Source organism: Hypanus sabinus, chromosome 15 (genome assembly GCF_030144855.1).
Source record: "Hypanus sabinus isolate sHypSab1 chromosome 15, sHypSab1.hap1, whole genome shotgun sequence".
Lineage (NCBI taxonomy): Eukaryota > Metazoa > Chordata > Chondrichthyes > Myliobatiformes > Dasyatidae > Hypanus > Hypanus sabinus.
The window spans coordinates 89,314,612-89,342,502 of NC_082720.1; the positions used below are offsets into that span (position 1 = coordinate 89,314,612).

Below are 27,891 nucleotides of genomic sequence, written 5' to 3' on the forward strand. Positions count from 1 at the left end.
TTTTTTAAAAGTTTTTTTTGTTTCTTTGGCTTGTGGCTGCCTGCAAGACCACAAACCTCAAGGCTGCATAATATATACATATTTGATAATAAATTTATTTTGAATTATTTGATAGGGAATTATATATTTAATGTATAAACAAGAGATTCTGCAGATGCTAGAAATTCAGAGCAACACACACACACAAAATGCTGGAGGAACTCAGCAGGTCAGGCAGCATCTGTGGAGAGGAATAAACAAAGTTTTGGGCCTTCATCAGGACTGGAAAGGAAGGGCCAAGAAGCCAGTATAATATATGCTGATGATACAAGGCAATGTGGATAAGGAGGAGGGAGAAACAAACAGGTTAAATTATATTATGTCTTACAGAACATAATGTGGCAAAATACAAGGTCACCGACTCTGGAAAAATATAGAAAAGTAACATTAAACATGAGATGAGATTTCAAAGTAGAGGTGTTCTTGCTAGAAGTTAGCACACACTTACAACTATTAGGAAAACTTTAAGATCAAAACGCCAAGGTTTTTCACCTTTGCATAAGCAGTTTGCTAGTGATAGCAGTAATAGAGGCGCTTAGCATGTTTTTCAAAGAAAAAAGGGAACAGATAATTGGAATAGTGGTGAAGCTGCTGTAGGCCTGACAAGCCAGGTCTATGAGTTGTTCTGTGGTACAGTTAATCGGCAGAGGGAGTGGAGTTTACTGACTTTAGCTCAAGAGGCTTCAGTGAAGAAGCACAAGTGAGTAGGGTATGGCTTTTGTAGCGGTTGAAGAAAGAAGCCACCAGACTACAACTAGTTAAATAAAGCAAGGAAGATGCAGGGCCAGGTGATGTGTTGTAGCTGCATGATGTGGGAGCTGGTGGACCCCATTGTGGTTCCTGGTGACCACATCTGCAGCAAGTGTTGGCTGCTCGAGAAGAGAAATGTAGTGATAATTGGGGATAGGATAGTCAAGGGAACAGACAAAGATCCCTGACAGAAATAGAGCATCCCAAAGGCTGTGTTGCCTGCCTGGTGCCCAGGTTCGGGATATCTTCTCTGAGCTGCAGAGCGATTTGCATTGGGAGGAGTAAGATCCAGTTGCCATGGTCCACATGGGTATCAATGGCATAGGTAGAACGAGGAAAGAGGTTCTTCTGAGGGAATTTGAGCAGTTAGGGACCAAATTAAAAGACAAACCCAAAAAGGTGATAATCTCTGGATTACGACCTGAGCCACATGCAAATTGACTCAAGAAGATCACTAGAGTTAAGCGCGTGGCTCAAGGATTGTTGTGGAAGAAGTGGGTTTGAATTCATGAGAAACTGGTAGTAGTACTGGGGAAGGAGGGAGTTCTTCCATTGGGATGGTCTCCACCTGAACTCTAATGGGACCTGGATCCTGGTAAATTGCATAACTGGAGTTGTGGATAGGGCTTTAAAGTAAATAGCAGGGGGTGGGTTCAACAGATTGGAGAAATGTGGATAAAGTAAAAGAGAAAAGTGTGGATAAAGATATAGTAAAAGCAAAAGTTAAAAAAGAGAAAAGTAAGGGTGGAGTGCAGAAAAGTCAAGTGTATAAGAGACAAAGGTTACTGGATTTTAAAGGCACAATGAATGTAAGGGCATTTTAACTGAGTGCCCATAGTATTCATAACAAGGTCAGTGAACTTGTGGCACAAATCAATATAAAGAGATACAATTTAGTGACCATTACAGAAACGGTGCAGGGTGGAGAGCAGTGAGAATATCCAAGGACATTAGGTAATATCAAAGTATAGGCAGGAAGGTAAGGGAGGTAGGGTAGCACTCTTAACTATAGATGAGATCAGGGCGATAATGAGAGATGATATAAGATCTAAGGAGCAGAATGTTGAATCCATCTGGGTAGAGATTAAGAATAGTAAGGTGGAAAAATATCACTGGTAGGAGCTGTCTATAGGCCACTGAATAACGACATTACAATGGCAAATCAATAAACAGAAATATCTGAGGCATGTAAGAATGGAACAGCAGTTATTATGGGGAACTAACTTGCACATAGATTGGGTAAATCAAGTTAGTCAAGGCAGTGTCAAGAAGGACTTAGAGAAAGCAAACATGATGGCTTTCTTGAACAGCATGCTACTGAACCCTCAAGGGAGCATGCTATTTTGGAGTGATCACAGCTATGACTGAGTTTCTCATACAAATTGAAGGTGCAATAGTTCGATCTAAAACCAGTGTATTATGCCTAAACAAGGGAGATTACAATGAGATAAGGGAGTAATTGGATAGGGTAGACTGGGAACACAAGTTATATGGTGGGAGACTTTCAAAGAGATTGTTCATGGTACTCAACAAAAGTATATTCCAGTTAAAAGCAAGTACAGTAAGGGTGGGGAGAGCCAGTCATGGATAACTGAGGAAAGCATCAAACTAAAAGCTTGTGCATACAAAGTCATTAAGAGTTGTGGGAAACTGGAAGATCGGGAAAACTTAAAAAGCAAAGAACCACTAAACAAGCAATAAAGGGAAGACAGATTACGAAAATAAACTAGCACAAATGAAAAAAACAGAAGTTTTTAGAATTATGTAAAGTGGAAAAGGGTGGCCTAAGTGAACAGCTCCCTTGGAGCACAAGTAGGGGGAAACTGTATTGGATAATGAGGAAATGGGCAAGGCCTTGAATCTTGTGTTGATCTTCACAGTGGAGGACACGTCTATCACACAAAAGAGAGATGATATGGATGCATTGGGAGGCGAGGACCTTGATACAACAGCTATCACTAAAGAGGTAGTGTTGAGCAAACTTATGGGCCTAAAGAAAGACCCCTGGTCCTGATGGAATGCATCCCAGAGTACTGAAAGAAATGGCAGAACTTATTGCAGTGGCTTTGGTGATAATTTAGATACTTGTTAGATCCCGGCGGTTTGGAAGATGGCAACTGTCATGCCACTGTTCAAAAAAGAATGTAGGCAAATGACAGGTAACAATAGGCCAATTAGTTTAACATCTGGTAGTTGGAAAATGCTTGGATGCTATCACTAAAGAAATAGCAAGGCATCCGGAAAGAAACAGATCCATCATTCAAATGCAGCATGGATTCAATAAAGGCAGGTCCTGTTTGACAAATTTACTGGTGTTCTTTGAGGATTTAACAAGCACAGTGGACAGAGGGGAACAGATAGACAATACTTATTTGGATTTCCAGACGACATTCAATAAGATACCACATAAAAGACTTATTTATAAGATAAGCATACATAGGGTAGGGGGTGATGGAATAGCATGGATAGGAAATTGGTTACCCAGCAGAGATTTGGGATACAGGGGTGTTTCTCTGGTTGGCAATCACCGCTGGGGTTGGTGCAGGGTCCGCAACTGTTCATGATATACATTAATGATCTGGAAGAGGGGACCGAATGCAGTGTATCCAGGTTTGCTGATGACACCAAATTGAATGGAAAAGCAAATTGTGCAAAGGATACAGAGAGTCTGCGGGCAAGAGTCTGGCAGATGGAGTACAATGTTGGTAAAGGTGAGGTCATCCACTTTGGAAGGAAAAATGGAAGATCAGATTATTATTTAAATGGTAAAAGATAGCATGCTGCTGTGCAGAAGGACTTGGGAGTGCAGGAGGCTATCAAGACAAATGGAATATTGGCCTTCCTTGTTAGAGGAATTGAATTTAAGAGCAGGAAAATTATGCTGCAACTGTATAGGATACTAGTGAGGCCGCATCTGGACTACTGTATGCAGTTACTTGAGGAAGGATATACTGGCTTTGGAGGTATTGCAGAGGTGGTTCACCAGGTTGATTCCAGACATGAGGGGGTTAGTCTATGAAGAGAGTTTGCATCGCCTGGGACTGTACTCGCTGGAATTCATAAGAATGAGAGAAGAAATTATAGAAACACAAAATTATGAAAGGGCTAGATAAGATAGAGGCAAGCAAGTTGTTTCCACTAGTAGGTGAGACTAGAACTAGGGACACAGTCTCAAGATTCAAGGGAGTAGATTTAGGACAGAGATGATGAGGAACTGCTTTTCCCAAAGAATAGTGAATTTGTAAAAGTCTCTGCCCAATGAAGCAGTGGAGGCTACCTCAGTATATTTAGTTGGATAGATTAGTGGGATTATGGGTTATAGGGAAAAAGCAGGGAGGTGGAGACTAGTCCTTAGTCAGATCAGACATGATCTTAATGTTTGGCGAGGCAGGCTCAATAAGCCAGGTAGCCTACTCCTGCTCCTATTTATGTTATCTTTTTAATAAGATGTCTTGCTCTAACTGTATATAGGGAAAGTGTAATCACACCTAGAATACTGAGTACGGGTTCAAAGTTCAAAATAAACTGCTTTCTGGGTCCTGATGGCAGCAGTGGGAAGAGTGGTGGGATGATGGATGCCGCTTTCCTGTGACATCACTCCGTGAAGATGTGCTCAATGGTGGGGAGGGCTTTACCTGTGATGGACTGGGCTAATTCCGCTACTTTTTGTAGGACTTTCTGTTCAAGGGCAATGGTGTTTCCATAACATGCTGTGATGTAGCCAGGCAACACACTGTCTGCCACACATCCATAGAAGTTTGTTGAAGTTTGAGATGTCATGCTGAATCTTTGCAAACTTCTAAGGAATTAGAGGTGTTGACTCTCAATACCAAAAATGGGACGCAATCTCATTAAAAATTCTTAGATACAGGCATGGTGTCCCCTTGGTTAGGCTGATAGAACTAAGGATCAGGCTCAAAATGAGGGATCATAGAATATTACAGCACAGTACAGGCTCCTTGTCCCATAATTTTGTGCTGACTTTTTAAACTAATTCTACAATCAATCTTGCCCTTTCTTCACACATAAACCTTCCATTTATCGTCCATCCATTAACTGCCTCTTAAATGCTCCGAATGTATCTACCAATTGAACTGGCCATTCAGGCCAAGTAGGACCCAAAACTCTTCACCCAGAGTAGTAAACCTTTGGAATTATCCAAGGTGGTTGTGCAGGCACGATCACTGGATAAGCTTAATTATAGCATTTTAGATAGAGCAATCAAGGGATTCTTAATTAGCATAGAAAAATGAAATTGAGTCAATAAGATCATGGCTTATTGTTTACATGGCAGAGCAGGCACAGGAAGCTAAATGAAGACAACAAACTGAAGCTGCTGAAGAAACTCAGCAGGTCAGGCAGCAACTGTGCAGGGAGATAGACAGTCGATATATCAGTGGTAAACAAGTGTGTTGGGGTACTAAAATAAAAAAAGATCAAAACAATCATAAAAATGCAGATAGAGTAAATCTTGCTATTCAGAGGCACCAGCTCCATATCCGAATTTTCTGCAGCTCCATGCCGTACAAATACAGCAGGCATCTATCTAGCCCAGTTCATAACTTCAAGGTACCCATGCACTATATCAATTACTTATGAAATGTTATCAGGCATTTATCAAGTGCTACTGATTAAGAGGTAAATATTGACAACACAGGTAAAGAGAACTTTTGACCAGCCTTCATTAATCAAAGTATAAAGCACTGAAGTTGGAATATTATATTGAAGTTGCTAAGAAGTTGATGAGGCAAAATATCGGAAAGATAGCAATGAGATTGAAAGAGAACAGAAAATTTACAAGGATGTTGTCAGGAGCTGAGCTCTAGGGAAAGGTTTAATAGATCAGAACTTTAATCCCTAGAATGTAGGAGAATGAGGGGCAATTTGACACAGGGTATATGAAATTATGAGGGGTATATGTCGGAGCCATGCATCTATTTTCTATCTGTATTGTATTTTGTGTAATGTTTATTATGGTAATCTGTCATCTGTCTATGGAAGAAGCAAATGAGTAGTTACCTATTCACACTTTTTCTTAGTTTAGTTTAGTAGAGAGGGGATGAGACATGGGGGAATGAATTTTTTCATTAACCGCAAACTAGATCGCTTAGTTGGAATGCATAGTTACGCTAATATACCACTAATTAGACAGTTATATCGCTACCTTAGTTTTAATAGTTTTTAAAATCACTACAAGATAATTAGTCTTTGCTGGTTTCATAATAAAGGATCAAACTATCTTTCTCAATTTGGAAAATCACTATTTGGAAGTGCATCATATATTAGCCTGGCTTAGTGTCTCAGTGGTTCTGGTATGTTTTCAAGTAACCACTATAATATAGACAGGGTAAATGCAAGCAGGATTTTTCCAACTAAAGCTGGGTGAGACTACAACTAGAGGTCATGGGTTAAGAGTGAAAGGCAAAATGTTTAAGAACCTGGGTGGGAACTTCTTTATTCAGAGGGTGGTGAGTGTGAAACGAACTGCCAGTGGAAGTGATGGACATGGGTTTGATTGCAACATTTAAGAAAAGCTTGGATAAGAACATGGATAGGAGGGGCATATGCGAGGGGACTATGGTCCAGGTACGTGTTGATGGGAATAGGCAGAATAACAGTTTGGCAAGACTAGATGGGTTGAAGAACCATTTCTGTGCTGTAGTGATCTTTGACTCTTCCCCACCCCCGATACCTTCCTAGCCCACTTCAGAGAACAGAGGAGGCCTTGATTTTACATTAACTTTAAGCCAGCACCTCCAGCTGATCCTTCAGCACTACTTACACTAGTTCATCTAGAGTCAAGGTTGGCATGGTATAATTTCTGTTTACACATCAAATCTGAATTAAAAACTCTAGCAAGCAAAAGAAAAAGGAAGGGCAAATAAATTCCACTCACCAGAGTTAGGTCTTTGGTTTTCGACAGTAACTTAATGTATGCTCCACCACATTCAATTCCATTCTGAAAATTCACTTCATACCTAAAATGTTTGGTTTGGGGGGGGGGGGGGTGTTGTTGTTGGGAAGAAATAAAAACATTTCATGTTGAACCATTTAAAAAAAAATTACTACAACAATGAACAAGTCTCCCTACCTCCCCCCCCCCCAAATAGCTGCTCCAAGCTCCAATATCTGACAATGCGTTTGTTATGTCATAATAACAGCTATTCAAACCTATGGCTCTCAAAGCATTTGCAACAGTCCCATTGCCTGTAACCTGCCCACTTACACATGACCATCAACCCTCTGATTCCCTTGTCACCTACTACATCCTGGGGGAAAATGTGCAGTAGTCAATTAACCAACCAACCCACATCTTCAGGATGTGTGGGTGAAAGTCTTGAGCAACTGAGGCTACATCCACACTAGACCGGATAATTTTGAAAACACCAGTTTCGCGTAAAAATGATAGGCATCCACACTATGCGTTTTTGAAAATATCTCTATCCACATTGAAACGGAGATTTCAGCAAATCTCCTCCCCCTGCGCAGGACACATCTACAAATCGCCATAAAAGTGCGCGTTTGTGTAGTTACAGACTAGAAAAACTTAAAATGACGGACAGCTGTTGGCTTTCGCGCAGGAGAACTTAAACGTAAAAAACAAATACTGGAGCGTACGGAGGCAACAGACGGAGTTCACGGACAGACTGTCCAGGCTGACGAAGAACATTGAAAAACTGACCAACTCTGTTGCATTAATAAAGGATATTGTTAAATGGAAAGACGTTTTAATGTCTGCATCAGTGTTATCTTGTATTTCCATATAATGTTACATTAGGCTGTTACACATCTATTGTCAGAGAAGTATTTGCATAAATAGGTAAACCACCTTCATACGAGCAAGGAAGTTGTGGGTCAGTATTCAGTAAGTTATGGGTCAAAATATTTGGTGAGTACATTTCTAACTCTTTCGGCTTCAGTCTCATTGCCGCCTGTTCTGAAATTGTTAGGTTGCGTTCAAGAAAACAATGAAATAGCACGCTGCCGTCTGACAGTGTTTTCAGATTTCTCCGGTTACCCCGTCCACACTGATCTGCCCGAGCCGCGTTTTCAAAAATACCCACCTTGGAAAGCATTTCTGTAAAGCTCCGGTTACGGATTTATCCAGCATAATGTGGATATAGCCTGAGAGAAAGCTCAAGTGGCCACAGGGAGAACACAAACTCCACACACAGTCAGAATTAAAGCCGGGTCACCAGAGCTCACCAGCAACAGCACTACCTGCTAAGGCAGTTTTCTTTTCCAAAAGAAAAAAAATAGCAGACAAGATCCTCAACTGAGGGGACTGGAATAAATGCAACTAAACCATCTGTACAACAAGGCTCCAGAGATGTAGAAACAGATGTGATAAGGTAAAGTAGTTTGGGGAGTGACTTATGAACATTAAGGGGCCACACAACTGAAGTCATGGTAGTACAACAGTTAGGGCAATCGCTTTACAATACCAGCAATCACCAATCAGGATTCTATTCCCACTGCTGTCAGTAAGGAGTTTGCACTTTCTACCTGTGACCCAATGGACTTCCGCCAAGTGCTCTGGTTTCCTCCCACATTCCAGAGACATACCTGTTAGGTTCAGTAAGTTGTGAGCATACCACTTTGCTGCAAGAAGCATGTGCTGCTCCAGCACAAAACTTGCCAATTTGATTTGATGCAAACTATGCATTTCACTGCACATTTTAACGTACATGTGACAAATAAAGCTAAGCTTGATCTTTATACTGAAGTCATTAATGTCAAAATTGTTTGAACACAAATCTAGGTTGGTTCATAACTAAAGCAGTACCAGAGCACCATAGCTCTGGGCATCGGAGCTCAATTCCCGTGTCCTCTGCAGAAAGTTTGTATATCCTGCCTGGGTTTCCTCTGGGTGCTCTGGTTTCCTCTCATGGTCCAAAGGCAAACTAGTTGGTAGTTTAATTGGTCATTGTAAATTATCCTGTGATTAGAATTAGGGTGAGTTGGCAGTGCAGCTCAAAGGGCTGGAAGGGCTTTTCCATGCTATATCTCTAAATAAAAAAATAAACTAGCTATGAAGCATTTGAGAATCAGAAACGGTAGCATTTGTCCTCATATTAAATGGAAGAAACTCAGTCAGAGCTAGGTAGCATTTAAAAAAATTGGCCAATAATTTGAGAGATAAAGCTGGGTATCCTGCCCACAAGCCTATGTGACGACATACTTACTGAAGAAAAAGTGGCTTATCTTCGAACACAAATGGTTGGTTCAACAAAGCAGCAATCGCGTGATGCTTGGCACGAGTTTTCAAAACCAATCCTTTGTCCCCATGGAGTTTAGTGTCCTTCATATCTTCCACTTCCCACTTTCCTGAAGAAAATAAGTACTTTAAACATCAACCTTGAGTGAATTGAATTGAACTGAATTAACTTTATTTCTTATATCCTTCACATAACTGAGTAAAAATCTGTGTTTCGTCTCCATCTAAATGAGCAATTTATAATATAGCTTATTCCCCACAGCTGCCAGCCCCAATGTACCATGATTGTTGGGTATTCAATACAGCTGATCTCTAAATCCACCACCTCTAAAACCCACTTCATCCACAATCATCCCTGTAGCAAAGAAATCCATTGTAGTCTGTCTGAATGATTACCATCCCATTGCCCTGACCCCCATAGTGATGAAATGTTTTGAACGGCTTGTCAAGCCTCATATCACAGCCAGCCTCCCCTCATCGCTGGATCCTCCACAGTTTGCTTATCGTCCAAATCACTCTACGGAGGATGCAATATCCACCACACTGCACACAGTTCTCTCTCACTTGGACAATAAAGACACTTATGCCAGAATCCTGCACGTTGTTTTCAGTTCAGCGTTCAATACCATCATCCTGCAGAGACTAGTGGAGAAACTGTCGCTGCTTGGCCTTAACACTGCCATGTGTCGCTGGATTCCGGATTTCTTGACAGAGAGACCACAGTCAGTCCGTGTTGGCAGGAACATCTCTGACTCCATCACACTGAGCACTGGATCCCCACAAGGCTGTGTGCTCAGCCCATTGCTCTTTACACTGCTAACACATGACTGTGCAGCCAGATTCAGGGAGAACCTGATCATTAAATTTGCTGATGATACCACAGTGGTGGGGCTCATCAGCAAAAATGATCAAACAATGTACAGGGTGGAGGTCAAACCATATAACAATCACAGCACGGAAACAGGCCATCTCGGCCCTCCTAGTCCGTGCCGAACTCTTAATCTCACCTAGTCCCACCTACCCGCACTCAGCCCATAACCCTCCACTCCTTTCCTGTCCATATACCTATCCAATTTTACCTTAAATGACACAACTGAACTGGCCTCTGCTACTTCTACAGGAAGCTCATTCCACACAGCTATCACTCTCTGAGTAAAGAAATACCCCCTCGTGTTTCCCTTAAACTTTAAAATATTCCTTTAAACTTTAAAATATTCCAAATTTGGCCTTACCAATGCCTTGTACAATTTTAACATTACATCCCAACTTCTGTACTCAATGCTTTGATTTATAAAGGCCAGCGTTCCAAAAGCCTTCTTCACTACCCTATCTACATGAGACTCCACTTTCAGGGAACTATGCACTGTTATTCCTAGATCTCTCTGTTCCTCTGCATTCCTCAATGCCCTACCATTTACCCTGTATGTTCTATTTGGATTATTCCTGCCAAAATGTAGAACCTCACACTTCTCAGCGTTAAACTCCATCTGCCAATGTTCAGCCCATTCTTCTAACCGGCATAAATCTCCCTGCAAGCTTTGAAAATCCACCTCATTATCCACAACACCGCCTACCTTAGTATCATCGGCATACTTACTAATCCAATTTACCACCCCATCATCCAGATCAATTATGTATATTACAAACAACATTGGGCCCAAAAAAGAACCCTGAGGCACCCCGCTAGTCACCGGCCTCCATCCCGATAAACAATTCTCCACCACTACTCTCTGGCATCTCCCATCTAGCCACTGTTGAATTCATTTTATTACTCCAGCATTAATACCTAACGACTGAACCTTCTTAACTAACCTTCCATGTGGAACTTTGTCAAAGGCCTTGCTGAAGTCCATATAGACTACATCCACTGCCTTACCCTCGACAACATTCCTTGTAACTTCTTCAAAAAATTCAATAAGGATTGTCAAACATGACCTTCCACGCACAAATCCATGCTGGCTACTCCTAATCAGATCCTGTCTATCCAGATAATTATTAATACTATCTCTACAGAATACTTTCCATTAATTTACCCACCACTGATGTCAAACTGACAGGTCTATAATTGCTAGGCTTACTTCTAGTACCCTTTTTAAACAATGGAACCACATGAGCAATACGCCAATCCTCCAGCACAATCCCTGTTTCTAATGACATATTAAAGATCTCCGTCAGAGCTCCTGCTATTTCTACACAAACTTCCCTCAAGGTCCTGGGGAATATCCTGTCAGGACCCTGAGATTTATCCACTTTTAAATTTCTTAAAAGCCCCAGTATTTCCACCTCTTTAATTGTCATAGGTTCCATAACTTCCTTACTTGTTTCCCACACCTTACACAATTCAATATCCTTCTCCTTAGTGAATACCGAAGAGAGGAAATCGTTCAAAATCTCTCCCATCTTCCTCGGCTCCACAAATAGCTGACCACTCTGATTCTCTAAGGGGCCAATTTTATCCCTCACTATCCTCTTGCTTTTAATATAACTGTAGAAACCTTTCGGATTTACTTTCACCTTATTTGCCAAACCAACCTCGTATCTTCTTTTAGCTTTTCTAATCTCTTTCTTAAGATCCCTTTTACATTCTTTATATTCCTCCAGCAATTCCTTTACTCCATGCTGCCTATATCTATTGTAGACATCCCTCTTTTTCCAAACCAAATTTCTAACATCCCTTGAAAACCATGGTGCTTTCAAACCTTTAACCTTTCCTTTCAACCTAACAGGAACATAAAGATTCTGTACCCTCATAATTTCACCCTTAAATGACCTCAATTTCTCTATTACATCCTTCCCATAAAACAATTTGACCCAATCCACTCTCTCTAAATCCCTTCGCATCTCCTCAAAGTTAGCCTTTCTCCAATCAAAAATCTCAACCCTAGGTCCAGTCCTGTCCTTCTCCATAATTATATTGAAGCTAATGCTATTGTGATCACTGGACCCGAAGTGCTCCCCAACACATACATCTGTCAGCTGACCTATCGCATTCCCTAACAGGAGATCCAACACTGCCCCATCTCTAGTCGGTACTTCTATGTATTGTTGCAAAAAACTATCCTGCACACATTTCACAAACTCTAAACCATCCAGCCCTTTTACAGAATGAGCTTCCCAGTCTACGTGTGGAAAATTAAAATCTCCCACAATCACCACCTTGTGTTTACTACAAATATCTGCTATCTCCTTACACATTTGCTCTTCCAACTCACGCTGCCCATTAGGTGGCCTATAATACACTCCTATCAGTGTTACTACACCTTTCCCATTCCTCAATTCCACCCAAATAGCCTCCCTAGAGGAGCTCTCTAATCTATCCTTCCAAAGCACCACCATAAGATTTTCTCGGACAAGCAATGCAACACCTCCTCCTCTGGCCCCTCCTACTCTATCACACCTGAAGCAACTAAATCCAGGAATATTTAGTTGCCAATCACACCCTTCCTGCAACCATGTTTCACTAATAGCTACAACATCATAATTCTAGTTATCAATCCACGCTTTAAGCTCATCTACCTTTCTTACAATGCTCCTAGCATTAAAATAGATACATTTAAGATACTCTCCACCTCCTCCTCTCTTTTCATCCCTAACAATGCATTCAAATTTATTATCCTTTTCTTTCTTCTCCCCTACATCTTTGGTTTGAGCGCATCCCTTCTCCATCACCTGCCTTTCCTCCCTCATACACTGTCTACTTACTTGCTCTACTGGTGAACTAACCTCCTCTCCCATAGTTTCCTCAAATTGATTCCCGCCCCCCCCCCATCTTACTAGTTTAAAGACTGCCCTGTAGCCCTAGCAAACCTCCCCGCTAGGATATTGGTCCCCCCACAATTCAAATGTAACCCGTCCTTCTTGAACAGGTCACGCCTGCCCCAGAAGAGGTCCCAATGATCCAGAAACTTGAATCTCTGCCCCCTGCTCCAATCCCACAGCCACGCATTCATCCTCCACCTAATTCCATTCCTACCCTCACTGTCGCGTGGCACAGGCAGTAATCCCGAGATTACTACCTTTGCGGTCCTTCTTCTTAACTGCCTTCCTAACTCCCTGTACTCTCGTTTCAGGACCTCTTCCCCTTTCCTACCTATGTCATTGGTACCTACATGTACCACGACCTCTGGCTCCTCACCCTCCCACTTCAGGATATCTTGGACGCGATCAGAAACGTCCCGAACCCTGGCACCAGGGAGGCAAATTACCATCCGGGACTCCCGATCACCGCCACAGAACTGCCTATCTGAACCCCTGACTATCGAGTCCCCTATTACTATGGTCCTCTTTCTTCTATCCCTACCCTTCTGAGCTACAGGGCCATCCTCTGTGCCGGAGGCCCAGCCACTGTCACTTCCACCAGGTAGGCTGTACCCCCCCCCAACAGTACTCAAACATGAGTACTTATTGTCAAGGGGTACAGCCACCGGGGTACTCTCTAGTACCTGCCTCTTCCCCTTCCTGACCGTGACCCACCTATCTGCTTCCCGTGGCCCTGGAGTGACCACCTGCCTGTAACTCCTCTCTATCACCTCCTCACTCTCCCTGACCAGGCGAAGGTCATTGAGCTGCAGCTCCAGTTCCCTAACTCAGTCCCTCAGGAGCTGCAGTTCGGCGCACCTGGCACAGATGTGGACGTCCGGGAGGCTCGGAGACTCCAGGACCTCCCACATCCGACACCGAGAACAACAAGCTGCCCTCACACTCATACTTCCCGAATAACTGACAATAACAAGAACTAAAAGATAAGCCTACAGTGCCTTCTTCTGCCTAAGCCCCCTGAGCCTAAGCCCTACACTCTGCTCCCAGCGCACTCTGCTGCCCGCAAACGAAACTGCCCGCTTCTTAAGGCTGCGTTCTTTTTATATCTTCCCGCCTTCCCAGGTCTCCTTCATGCGCCTGCGCAGTCCCACCTCTCAGAACTCCGATCTGAGCCGCAATTGGACAATTTGAAAATGGCCGCCGCCGCACTTCCTCTCAAAGTCTTGCTGTCCTCTTCCAAAAGAGAACTACCTCACTCAATCTTCTCTTTTTTATATCTTCCCGCCTTCCCAGGTCTCCTTCACGCGCCTGCACAATCCCGCCTCTCAGAACTCCGATCTGAGACGCAACTGAACAATTTGAAAATGGCCGCCGCCGCACTTCCTCACAAAGCCTCGCTGTCCTCTTCGAGAGAGCTGATGCAGTGACAACAACTTGATGCTTAATGTCACCAAAACCAAGGAGATGATCGTCGATTTCATATGGTCTCAGCCTGAGCACACACCCCTCAGCATCAGCGGCTCCACAGTGGAGAGAATGGAAAACATCAAGTTCCTTGGGGTGCAGATCTCAGACAATGTCACCTGGTCCAGGAACACCACTGGGATTGTGAAATGAGCCCAGCAGAGATTGCACTTTCTGAGGAAGCTTAAACAAGCATCACTCCCCACTAACATCTTAACTACATTCTACAGAGGCGTGGTTGAGAGTGTGCTGACCTTTTGCATCACAACCTGATACTCCAGCTGCAGTGCTGCCGACAAAAAAGCCTTGCAGAGGGTGGTTAGGGGAGCAGAGAAGGTTATTAAGGTCTCCCTACCTTCTGTCCAAGACCTCTTACAGAATCGATACCTCCAGAAGACACGGTACATCATTAAAGACCCCTCACACCCTCTCCATGAACTGTTTGTTCTTCTGCCATCAGGTAAAAGTTACAGGAGCATCAAATCTAAAACCACAAGGCTACTAAACAGCTTCCTCCCACAGGCAGTCAGACTGCTAAATAGCTGCTCTACCTGACTCTGCTTTGGACGCTTTTAACTTGCACTGGACACTTATAACTTGTTTTTAACTGACAGGTGGCTGTTGCGTTTTACTATTTATTGTTATGTTTATTATTTGGTGTTGTGTTTGTTATGTTATGATTGCACTGCTCCTGGGAAACGCTGTCTCATTCTGCCCTGCAGAGCTGATATACGGTTAGAATGACGATAAAGTTTTTGAATCTTGAAAACCACCGATTGATTTTTTTTTACTAACAATACAAGCTCAACCCGAACAAAAAGCATTTCTTTAATTTTGCACAAAGATACTTCAGAACACAACAGCAGAATTGGGCCATTTGGCACATTGAGTCTGCTCTGATATTTGATCTCAGCTAATTTAATATGACCCTCTCAACCCCACCTTTCTGCTTTATTCCTGTAATTGTTGAAGCCCTTACTAATCAAGAAATTATCAACCTGTTTTAAATACACCCAATGACTTGGCCTCCACATATGACTCTGGAAATGAATTTCAGAGATTCACCAGTGGCTGACTAAAGAAATTCCTCCTCAATTCTGTCCTAAAGGGATGTCTTTCTATTTGGAGGCTATATAGAAAAGTGATCTCACCATCATATTTTGCAATATCTTCATCAGTGTCTTCTTTTTTGGCTTTGGATCGGACCCAGCTACAATGCAAAGACATGAATAAGTTATAACAGACAGTGATAACATTCAATTTCAGTATTAAACAAGACAGCTTTATCCATCCAGCCACTGAAGAGTGAACGGTTGTAATGTCTTCAAAACTGAAAGTTACATTTCAAACTGTGTTGGCTCAGCAGTCACTAACGTAGACCCCTCTCACTCAGCAAAGTAACAGCAGGAAATTAAAGCATAAAAATCTATGCCAAATTCAGTACTGAAGGAGAGCTAAATTTGTCAGCCTGAATTTTGGATGAGTTGTTAAATGTTTATCTCAGAGATAATAGTTCCTATTATTCATGACCGGATACCAATGACTACCTATCGATCAAATTCAATAAATTACGATCTCATCACATTATCATTTTTAGAGAACTTGCAACACAAACTACTGTCATAGCTTTTACATTACACCCATTCCACTGTTCTCACATACAGTTGTATGAAGATGGTACTACAGATACTGATAAGACAACTCATTTTTTCTAGTTATGACTGATTTCCAACTTCCTGATCAGTTCCAGTTCCCTTAATAGTCACACCACAGTTTCTAAGCTTCATTAACATGCTGCTAACATCAATATAGTTGCCAAAAATTCTCCTTTGTTGAATAAACACAGATTCTGTAGATGCTCAAAATCCAGAGCAACATACACACAAAATGCTGAAGGAACTCACTAATTCAGGCAGCACCTATGGAGAGAATAGAGTCACATTTTGGGCCAAGACTCTTCATCAGGTCTGGAGAGGAAGGGGAAGAGGCCAGAATAAGATGTGCAGGAGAGGAAGGAGTAAAAACTGATAGGCAATAGGCGAAGAGGAAGAGGAAGTAATGGGGGCAGCCCACAAATGTTACCGTGCTTTGTTGCCAACATAGATTGTCCACAACTTAATAACCCCAACCCAAATCTAAAGTGTATGGTGACCGAGCAAGTGCAGTTCAGACAGACAATAAGGTGGCAGGCCATAATGTGATAACTGAGGTCAAAAATCCATATTTCGTACTAGAGGACTGTTCAGTAGTCTAATAGCAAGATAGAAGCTGCTTCCAACCCACTGTATCTTCTGCCTGATGGGATGGCGACATAAATATTCAGGTAAAATTTTACGGCTCCATAGATACTCAGGCTTTCTTTTCTCATCAGTGCGGTCTGACCCATGAAGTATTTGCAGCATCTTGTTTTTAATTAACAGATTTCCAGCACTGCACATTGCTCTTCAAGTCTCGGACTTGTATTCAATGACCCATCACCCACAACCGTGTGGTGAAAAATTCCAAACCATTTAGAGCCTTCATGTGAAGAAAACTTCTCTACATCAGCCCTGAATGTCTATAACTAGTGATTCTATACTCTCCAGCCAGGAGATGCACTTCACAGCATCTGTTTATCCCAAAAGGTCTGTCCATTGATTAAATAACCTTCCATTCTTCCCATGTCCAGACAGAACTGAAGTAGAACACAGGAAATCAACTACTCAGAACAATGTAACTTCCCAGATGCTGTTCACCCTTACCACCCAACCCCACACTCTCACACTGGATGCTCAACGAATCATCCTTACCCATCCAAAGTGCCTTTATCAAATGATTCTGCAAAGTGCACTCGTCCAATTGGAACAGGAGCTTTATAAGTGACCTGCAAGGCAACATTAAAAGGTTAAAAAAGTACACTTTAGTACCCTACCAATTACAAGTATTCCACTAAGTGTAGATAAGGAGCTTCTTTTGCTGTTACTGTTTGCGTCATTCTGTGCCCGGGTCTAAGATTCCTTTTCAGGATAGGGGTAGGTAGTGAGGAGAAGGAATATCTTCTCTATCAGCAAACAGAGGTGTCAGAAACATCTCAAATACGTACGTAGGAAACATTAATTCCACCATGCCCTCACTAGCTCTTTGCAGAAACCTTGGAACTGGAATGCACGACATTACTTGCAGGCTTCCCCCTGCTCATCATTGAGTGTGTTGGTTGTCAATACAAATGATTCATTCCGCTTCATAATGTGCTAAATAAATCTGAATTTCAAACAAAGAAATTGAGATTTTGAACAACAACCCCTCATGCTAGTAAAATGTGACATGGTTAAAGCAGTATGTGGGTATTTTACCTTTATTGGTGGAGGGACAATATATTAAAGTGATGAGATCATGAGAGAATAATAAACATTTGGTATGAGTAACATGCTCAGATCAGGAAGTACTGTAGCGGTGTGCTACATGCAGCGCTAAAATTACGACACGGAGTCGGTAACTGCAGTTGAAGGAAAAAACTTTATTCAAAATCCTCAGCCTCACTTTTAAGCCTCCCTCAACAAGCTCCAAAGCTCTGTGCTCACAAACCCCCGTAGCTATCAAATTGTGAGCCGGTTCGGATGTGCCAGGAAATGGGTCGCCACATAACCCCCCCCCCAGAACCGGCGATATACCCCCCAATGTCCACAGTCTGGGCCGGAACCTGCTTGGGAGGTCGGCCTCTGCGCCGAGGTGCTGGAAACTCGGCCGGTTGTGCCAGGTCCACATGGGCCGGTTTGAGGCGGTCCACCGTGAAAACCTCCTCTTTCCCCCCAACGTCCAGCACGAACGTGGACCCGTTGTTCCAGAGCACCATAAATGGCCCCTCGTATGGCCGCTGCAGCGGTGGCCGATGCACGCCCCTTCGTACAAACACAAATTTACAGTTCTGCAGATCCTTGGGTACGCAGGTCGGGTTCCGCCCGTGCTGTGAAGTGGGTATGGGGGCCAGGTTACCGAGCTTCTCGCGTAGTCTGCCCAGGACTGCTGCGGGATCTTCCTCTTGCCCCCTTGGGGCTGGTAGGAACTCCCCAGGGACGACCAGGGGCGCGCCGTATACCAACTCGGCCGACGAGGCGTGCAGGTCGTCCTTGGGCGCTGTGCGGATGCCGAGTAGGACCCAGGGAAGCTCGTCCGCCCAGTTGGCTCCTTGCAGGCGGGCCATGAGGGCCGACTTCAGGTGACGGTGGAAACGCTCCACTAGCCCATTCGACTGTGGGTGGTAGGCAGTTGTGTGGTGCAGCTGAGTCCCCAAAAGGCTGGCCATTGCTGACCACAGGCTGGAGGTGAACTGGGCACCTCTGTCGGAGGTAATGTGGGCCGGTACACCAAAGCGAGATATCCAGGTGGTGATCAGGGCTTGGGCGCAAGATTCGGAGGTGGTGTCGGTGAGCGGGACCACCTCTGGCAATCTTGTGAACCGGTCCACGATAGTCAGGAGGTGCCACAAACTGGCAGGGGGCCCACGATATCCACATGAATGTGGTGGAAATGCCGGTGGGCAGGATGGAATTGCTGCGGTGGGGCTTTGGTGTGCCGCTGCACCTTGGCCGTCTGGCCCATTCACAGACCTGTTTGCGGAGTCCGTGCCAAACGAACCTGCTGGAAACCATCCGGACAGTTGTCCGGATGGAGGGATGCGCCAAGTTATGAATGGAGTCGAAAACACGGCGCCGCCAGGCTATCGGGACGACGGGACGGGGCTGGCCGGTGGTGACGTCACAGAGTAGGGTCCTCTCACCCGGGCCTACGGGAAGGTCCTGGAGCTGCAAATCGGAGACTGCGGTTCTGTAACTCGGAATCTCCTCATCCGCCTGCTGTGCCTCTGCCAGTGCCTCAAAGTCTACCCCTTGGGAAAGGGCATGAACGGTAGGACGAGAGAGCGCATCCGCCACGACATTGTCCTTACCCGAGACGTGCCGGACATCCGTCGTGTATTCAGAGATGTAGGACAGGTGGCGTTGCTGGCGGGACGACCAGGGGTCGGACGCTTTCGTAAACGCAAAGGTAAGCGGTTTGTGGTCTGTGAACGCGGTGAAGGGCCGACCTTCTAGGAAGTAACTGAAATGCCGGATTGCCAGGTAGAGCGCCAACAGTTCCCGGTCGAAAGCACTGTACTTGAGCTTGGGTGGTCACAGGTGTTTGCTGAAAAATGCCAGGGGTTGCCAGCGACCTGCGATGAGTTGCTCCAGCACCCCACCGACTGCTGTGTTAGATGCGTCCACTGTGAGGGCGGTAGGGGCGTCCATTCTGGGATGTACTAGCATTGCGGCGTTCGCCAAAGCTTCCTTCGTTTGAACGAAAGCGGCGGCGGACTCCTCGTCCCAGGTAATGTCCTTGCTCGGACCCGACATCAGGGCGAACAGGGGGCGCATGATCCGGGCAGCTGAAGGGAGGAAGCGGTGGTAGAAATTGACCATACCTACGAATTCCTGAAGGCCTTTGATCGTGGTGGGTCGGGGGAAGTGGTGGACCGCATCTACCTTAGCGGGTAGAGGGGTTGCCCCGTCTTTAGTAATCCTGTGGCCCAGGAAGTCAATGGTATCGAGTCCGAACTGGCATTTGGCGGGGTTGATTGTAAGACCGTACTCACTCAGTCGGGCGCAGAGTTGACGGAGGTGGGACAGATGCTCCTGACGACTGCTGCTGGCTATGAGGATGTCGTCCAAATAGATGAACGCGAAGTCCAGGTCCCGTCCCACCGCGTCCATTAACCGCTGGAACGTCTGTGCGGCATTCTTCAGGCTGAACGGCATGCGGAGGAACTCGAAAAGGCCAAACGGGGTGATGAGAGCCGTTTTGGAGACGTCGGCAGGATGCATCGGGATTTGATGGTACCCTCGGACGAGGTCTACCTTGGAGAAGATCCGTGCGCCGTGCAGGTTTGCTGCAAAGTCCTGAATGTGCGGCACAGGGTAGCGGTACGGTGTGGTAGCCTCGTTCAGCCTGCGGTAGTCGCTGCACGGTCTCCAGCCTCCCGTCGCTTTGGGCACCATGTGCAGGGGGGAGGCACATGGGCTGTCGGACCGCTGGATGATCCCCGGGTCGGGATGTGGTGCCGTACGCCGTGTCGGGGCATGGCCGCTGTGAACTGCGGTGCCAGAACCGATGGGAAACCCGCCAGGACCCTGGTGAAGTCGTTGTCGGACAGCGTGATGGAGCCGAGGCTGGCAACTGGGCTGCACCCAGGGAGAACGTCTGAAAGGTCTCGGCGTGTACCAGTCTCTTCCTGGGCAGGTCGACCAGTAGGCTGTGAGCCTGCAAAAAATCCGCACCCAGAAGCGGTTGGGCTACGGCGGCCAGTGTAAAGTCCCACGTGAACTGGCTGGTGCCGAACTGTAGCATGTAACTATGGCACCTACCTTACTGTGCTGCCGTTCACGGCCCTTAGGGGGGGCCCCGATGCCCTGCTGCGGGTGTCGTAACTCGTCGGAGGTAAAACACTGATCTCAGCACCAGCGTCGACCAAAAACCAGCGTCCCGACCTTCTGTCCCACACATACAGGAGGCTATCCCGATGGCCAGCCGCCGTAGCCATCAGCGGCGGCTGGCCCTGGCGTTTCCCGGGAACTTGCAGGGCGGGCGACAACGGCGGGCTTCTGCGCCCCACCGCTGGTGGTAGAAGCACCAGTGTTCATTGGGCCGGGGGTTGGCGGGCTCTGCGGCTGGGCCTGGACTGGTTTGCTGCTGGGAGCGTGGCTGGGAGATCTGTGCGATGGACGCCCCGCTCACCTTTTTGGCGTTCCACAGCAAGTCCGCCCGGGCTGCCACCTTCCGGGGGTCACTGAAATCCGCGTCGGACAGCAGCAGGCGTATGTTCTCGGGCAGCTGCTCCAGGAATGCCTGCTCAAACATAAGGCAGGGTGTGTGTCCGTCGGCCAGAGACAACATCTCATTCATTAAAGCCGAATGAGGTCTGTCGCCCAAGCCATCCAGGTGCAGTAAACGGGCAGCCCGCTTGCGCCGTTAGAGTCCGAAAATCCTGAGGAGCAGGGCTTTGAATTCCATGTACTTGCCGTCTGCCAGGGGCGATTGTACGAACTCCGCGACCTGGGCCGCTGTGTCCTGGTCGAGGGAGCTCACCACGTAGTAGTAGCGGGTGTCTTCTGAGGTGATCCGGTGAACGTGGAATTGGGCTTCGCTGGCTGTAACCATAGGTTTGGTCGCTGTGTCCAGAAACCCGGCAGTTTCAACGAAACCGCAGAGGCAGCGTCGGTCATTTCTGGTCCAAAAATCGTTTGGACTGTCGGGGTCACCAATTGTAGCGGTGTGCTACATGCAGCGCTAAAATTACGAAACGGAGTCGGTAACTGCAGTCGAAGGAAAAAACTTTATTCAAAATCCTCAGCCTCACTTTTAAGCCTCCCTCAACCTGCCCCCCATGGCGCAGAGGCTCCAAAGCTCTGTGCTCGCAAACCCCCGTAGGCTATCCAATTGTGAGCCGGTTCGGATGTGCCAGGAAATGGGTCGCCACAGTACCACTACAGTGAGTAAGGGGCAGCATTAGAGTGCATACAAGGCATCGTTAGGTCTGGAGACCCAGTTAGGAGGAGGTACAAGAGCCTGAAAATACACACACATTTTAGGAATTGCTTCTTCCACCTTGCCTTTAGATTTCCGTATGGCCCCTGAATCCATGAACATTAATATTTTCCTCTCTGCACTATTTATTTTTTAATATTTCTTATTGCAACTTATAGTAATTATTTTTATGTAGTGCACTGTACAGCTACTGCAGAACAACAAATGTTAGTGTCAGTGATTCTGAAATCTAGGCTACGATTGTTTTCTCTGGAACAGAGAGAAGGAAGAACTAACTAGAATATAAAATTGTGTGAGAGACCCAAGTACAGCAAACAGAGAAAGACTCCTTTTCCTCAGCAAAGATCAATAACTGGTAAGCCCAGATTGTTATAGACAGGATTACAAGACAAATCTTCCAAGTACCTGGATGTGGCATAACTTGCAGAGCTATGATTAGGAAATGGGTTAAACACTTCTGGGCTTGGGCCAAATGTCTTCCTTCTCAATTGAAAATTTACAAGTGCAAAAAAATTAGCATTTTAATGCTCACCCAAAGCAAGAGAAATTTCAGAAGAGACATGTTCCTTGCCTCCATTTGCTATTGATGCCCCAGCCAATTCTCAGTGCTATCGGGTAGAGTGGGAAAACTGTAAATGCCCCACAAAATTACTCATTTTACAAAACCACAATTGCATTTAGTCACACTTATCAGAAGTATAATTTCCAAAGGGAAATCCACACAACCTCACATCTTTGTTGTGAATAACTAAACAGAGAGACCTAGAACCTGACTGCCTATCAACTTGTTTTTTTAAACAAATTTTAAAGAACAAGAGAATAATTCTTACACATCAGTCCATGGCTTCCTCTTCTGCCATAATGAGACCGCCTCATATTCCATCTCGGTAGCCTCAAGCATGATGACATGAACATTGATTTCTCCTTCAAGGTAAATGTTCTCCCTCCCACTTCGCTCATCCTCAATTTCCCACTCTGGTCTCTCAGCTTGACTCAGCTGCCTGTCACCTTCCCCTGGTGCCCCTCCTCCTTCTCTTTATCCAATGTTCACTTCTCACTCCTATCAGATTCCTTCTTCAGCCCTTTGCCTTTTCGAACTTTCACCTCCCAGCTCTTACTTCATCCCCACATTCCCCACCCACCTGGCTTTACAAATCAGCTTCTAGCTTGTCCTCCTCCTCCCCCCACTCTGACCCTGCTTATTCTGGCATTTTCCCCCTTCCTTTCCAGTCCCGATTAAGGGTCTGGACCGAAAATATTGACTGCTTTCTCCTCTTCATAAATGCTGCCGAGTTCCTCCAGCAGTCTGTGTGTTGCTTTGTAATGCTAGCATCTGCAGAATCTTGTGTTTTAGAGAAAAACAAATTTATATTAAACCCACACACGCTAGTTTTTAGTTACCCGTCACAGGGAAAAATACTGTGAATTTTCAAAGAAACATTGAAAACCTACAGCACAATACAGGCCCTTTGGCCCACAAAGCTGTGCCTAACATGTCCCTACCTTAGAACTACCTTGGCTTTAACCATAGCCCCTTATTTTTCTAAGCTCCATGTAGCTGTCCAGGAGTCTCTTAAAAGACCCTATCATTCCCACCTCCATCGCCGCTGCCGGCAGCCCATTCCACACACTCACCACTGCGTTAAAAAACTTACCCAACATCTCCTCTGTACCTACTTCCAAGCACCTTAAAACAGTGCCCTCTCGTCTTAGCCATTTCAGCCCTGGGGAAAAGCCTCTGACTATCCACAAGATCAATGCCTATCATCATCTTATACACCTCTATCAGATCACTTCTCATTCTCCGTCACTCCAAGGAGAAAAGGCCAAGTTCACTCAACTTTTTCTCATAAGGCATGCTCCCCAATCCCGGCAACATCCTTGTAAATCTCCTCTGTACCCTTCCTATGGTTTCCACTTCCTTCCTGTAGTGAAGCGACCAGAATTGAGCACAGTACTCCAAGTGGGGTCTGACCAGGGTCCTATTTAGCTGCAACATTACCTCACAGCTCTTAAAACTCAGTCCCACGGTTGATGAAGGCCAATGCACTGTACGCCTTCTTAACCACTAAGTCAACCTGCGCAGCTGCTTTGAGTGTCCTATGGACTTGGACCCCAAGATCCTCCTGATCCTCTACACTGCCAAGAGTCTTACCATTAATACTATATTCTGCCATCATATTTGACCTACCAAAATGAACCACCTCACACTGATCTGGGATGAACTCCATCTGCTACTTCTCAGCCCAGTTTTGTATCCTATCAATGTCCTGTTGTGACCTCTGACAGTCCTCCACACTATCCACAACACCCCCAACCTTTGTGTCATCAGCAAATTTACTAACCCATCCTTCCACTTCCTCATCCAGGTCATTTATAAAATTAACAAAGAGTAGGAGTTCCAGAACAGATCCCTGAGGCACAGCACTGGTCACCGGCCTCCATGCAGAATATGACCCATCTACAACCACTCTGCCTTCTGTGGACAAGCCAGTTCTGGATCCACAAAGCAATGTCCCCTTGGATCCCATGCCTTCTTACTTTCTCAATAAGCCTTGCATGGAGTACCTTATCAAATGCCTTGCTGAAATCCACATACACTGCATCTACGGCTCTACCTTCATCAATCTTCACCCGACATCTCAGGATTTTATACATATCTGCAAGGTTACTCCCTAGTCTCCCACACTCCAAGGAATGGTCCTAACATACCCAAGCTCTATCTAACGAGAAAATCTTCAGATGCTGGAAATCCAAACACAAACTACTGGAGGAACTCAACATGCCAAGCAGCATCTATGAAAAAGAGTACAGTCAACATTTCGGGCAGAGACCCTTCAGCAGGACTGGAGGGGAAAGGACCTCCTCCCTATTGTTCAGGCCCAAGTCCAGACAGTATCCTTGTACACCTTCCAGATTAACAGCATCTTGCCTGTAACAGGGCAAATAAAAATTGTGCACAATGTGGCCTCAACATCTTGAAAATCACTATTTTCATCACACTGTCTGCATGCAACTGCTAGTGGAAAAAAGTTGAGAGATATGCTGCAGAGCACTAGGGGGCACTTTTTCATTCAGTGATGAGAGTGTGGAACGAGATGCCAGTGCAAGTGGTGGAGGCAGGTTTGATTGCACCATTTAAGAGACATTTGGATAGATACATGGGAGTGGTATGGAGGGTTGTGGTTGGGGTGCAGATGGATAGAACTATGTAGATCAATAGTTTGGCATAGACTAAATGGGCTGACAGGCATGTTTCTGTGATATAGTGCTCTATGACTATCACTCTAGTAAAAGAATAATGGTGGACTGATTCTAAGAGCTGGGACTGACAATGATCAATTACAGTCCCTTTGTGATGTAGGATCTTGATTACCTGGACACAAAGTGAAGGTCACATATTTCAACACAACCAACAAGTTGAATCATCTGATCAAGTGAGAAACAACAGACAAAAAAAAGTTTAGAAACCTCATGTTTATTCTAATCAGAGTGGCGAATCCTCAGGTAGCCTCACCTTAGGTGGCGGTGGAGTACTTGGCTCAGCCTCATTTGTTACTGGACTTTCATCATCTTCGTCTTCCACAACATCGTCATCATCTTCAGCAAAGACCACAGCAACACCAAATACCAGCACCAACGTCAACCACAGTTTCATCTTCATTTTCTGTGAATAAAGAACCAGACTTATAAAAATAAACATAAGAAAGTATGCAGATGCTGGAAAAGCAAAGCAACACACATAAAATGCTGGAGGAATTCAGCATCTATGGCAAGAACTATGGGACGTTTTGGACAGAGACCCTTCTTCAGAACTGAAATGGAAGGGGAAGATGCCATAATAACAGAAACAGAAGGCGGAGGGAGGGACTGGAGGCTAGAAGGTGACAGGTGAAGTGGGAAAAGCAAGGGTTGGAGAAGAAAGGTTCTTTTTAATATAGTACTTTCATGCAATTTCATGCATGTTCCCAATTTTAAAGAATATTGGGGAAGTTTTTTTTCTAAGATAAATTTTGTCACATGTACACTGACAACAGGGTTCAAATTCCACTGCTGTCTGTAGCTTTCTCGTGACAGCGTAGGTTTCCTCTGGGTGCTCTAGTTTTCTCCCACATTCCAAAAGCGTACAGATTAGGTTAGTAAGTCGTGGGCATGCTTTGATTTACATCAATTTACAATGAACAATACAGTCTGAGAATGTGCTGGGACAGCCCACAAGTGTTGCCATCATAGCATGCCCACAGCTTACCTACCTAATCTGAACGCCTTGGGAACGTGGGAGAAAACTATAGCACACAGAGGAAACCTACTCAGTCACAGGGAGAAAGCTACAGACAGCAGTGGAATTTGAACCCTAATCACTGGCGCTATAAAACGTTATGCCATGGCGACACTGTGAAAAGGTTTGTACTCTGAAAGGCACAAGGGAGCATTGTGACTTCCAAAGTACAATAAACAGTGCAACCTTCTAGCCTGGTAGACTTTAGTGATCTGTGTGGCTAGAGCACAAAAAAAAGAGAATCGGATCTAAGAAAGTACTGACATGACTGAAAAATGAGGTGTATCAAGAGTTAAGAGACTGATGAGATTTTCTTCAACTTATGTAAAACATTAGAATAGATTTGAACACTTGGAGAAGCATAGTCTGATTAGGCATTGTCAGCATCAGCACTGGGTGGCAGGGTGGGATACATCTCTACCAAAGGTGGAAGGCACTCCTTCCCTCCACTAGCCTGCAGGTCACACTTGGGCTAGAAGTAGCAGTTGCTTAGCCTCCGATCAGTCATGTGAAGCCGTGGGAGCAGGTGGTGGTCGTATGAGCAGCCGGTGCAGACCACAAGTTCTGGTTATGTGACCACTGACACCAGGTAGACAATCTCTGAACAATATTGATAACGGCTGCGGTCAACTGTCTCGTAAAGACACTGCTCAGAAGGCAGCAATAGCAAACCACTTCTGTAGAAAAATTTGCCAAGAACAACCATGATTGGCCAAGTCAAATGACACAGCATATGACAATAATTGTCAGCGCGGCTTGTGAGAGGCAGGCCATTCTTCATAAGACTAATTGAGTTTTGAGATTATGACAATACAAATTACTGAAGATAGAGCAGTGGATGTGGTGTATATGCATTTTACTCTGGTATTTGACAAGGTCTCCAAGGTAGTCAAGATAGATATGGACTCCAGGGAAACCTAACTGAGGATTCAGAATTGGCCTGCCCACATAAGGCAGAGGGCACTTGTAGACTGCTTCCTGCCTGGAGGTCAGTGACCAGTGATGCTCCACAGGGAACAGTTCTGGGACCCTGATATGAGATTTTTTAAAAAATATATACATATATAAATGATTTGGACAGGGAAGTGGAGGAGTGGCTTAGCAAATTTCCAGACGACGAAAGGTTGAAGGTGCTGCAGAGAAAGTAGAATGCTGTCATAGGTCACAACAGGATGCAAAGTTGGGTGGAGAAGAGTCATATGGAGTTCAGTAAGTGCGGAGAGATACACCTCAGAAGATTAAACTTGAACGTGGAGCACAAGGTTTATGGCAGGATTCCATGCAGGAGGAACAGAGGGATCTTGGGGTTCCCATATACAGATCCCTCAAAGGTGCTAGGGTTATTAAAAAGGCATATGGTGTAATTGTCTTCATTAGTCAAAGGATTGAATTCAAGGGTCATAAGGTAAGACTGCATCTCTATAATACTCTGCTTGGACCACACTAGAATATTGTGTTCAGTTCTGGTTGCTTTACAAGGGCAGAGAAGCATTAGAGAGGTGTTGATATAGATGACAAACAACATTCAGCACCAATCTCTGCAGCACACCAGATGTTACAGGCCTCCAGTCAGAGGAAACCATCTACTATCACTCTCTGGCTTCACCCACAAAGCCAATGTCTAATCCAATTTACTACTTCATCTTGGATACCAAGTGACTGAACCTACTCGACCAATCTCCTATGCAGGACCACCAACCATGCAAGACCTTGTCAAAGGCCTTGCAGACCAAGTCTTTGCCTTCCTGATAAACCTCCTTGAAAAATTCCATGACTGGTTAAACAAAGATATGCTGACTACCCCATGTCTATCCAAATACTTCCA

At 45.0% G+C, this 27,891-nt stretch overlaps 1 protein-coding gene across 2 annotated transcripts in view; it reads right to left on the reverse strand.

Moving 5' to 3' along the window:
* Window positions 1-27,891, reverse strand: part of canx (calnexin) — a 69,483-nt gene that overhangs the window by 32,600 nt on the left and 8,992 nt on the right. For both annotated transcript variants that reach the window (XM_059990692.1, XM_059990691.1), the window contains exons 2-6: window positions 25,305-25,454; window positions 17,020-17,093; window positions 15,382-15,440; window positions 8,976-9,117; window positions 6,686-6,767 (exon numbers count right to left, since the gene is read on the reverse strand). In XM_059990692.1, the coding sequence (XP_059846675.1) occupies window positions 6,686-6,767; window positions 8,976-9,117; window positions 15,382-15,440; window positions 17,020-17,093; window positions 25,305-25,451 (504 nt within the window). In that variant the 5' untranslated portion in view covers window positions 25,452-25,454. The remainder of the gene's footprint in view (window positions 1-6,685; window positions 6,768-8,975; window positions 9,118-15,381; window positions 15,441-17,019; window positions 17,094-25,304; window positions 25,455-27,891) is intronic.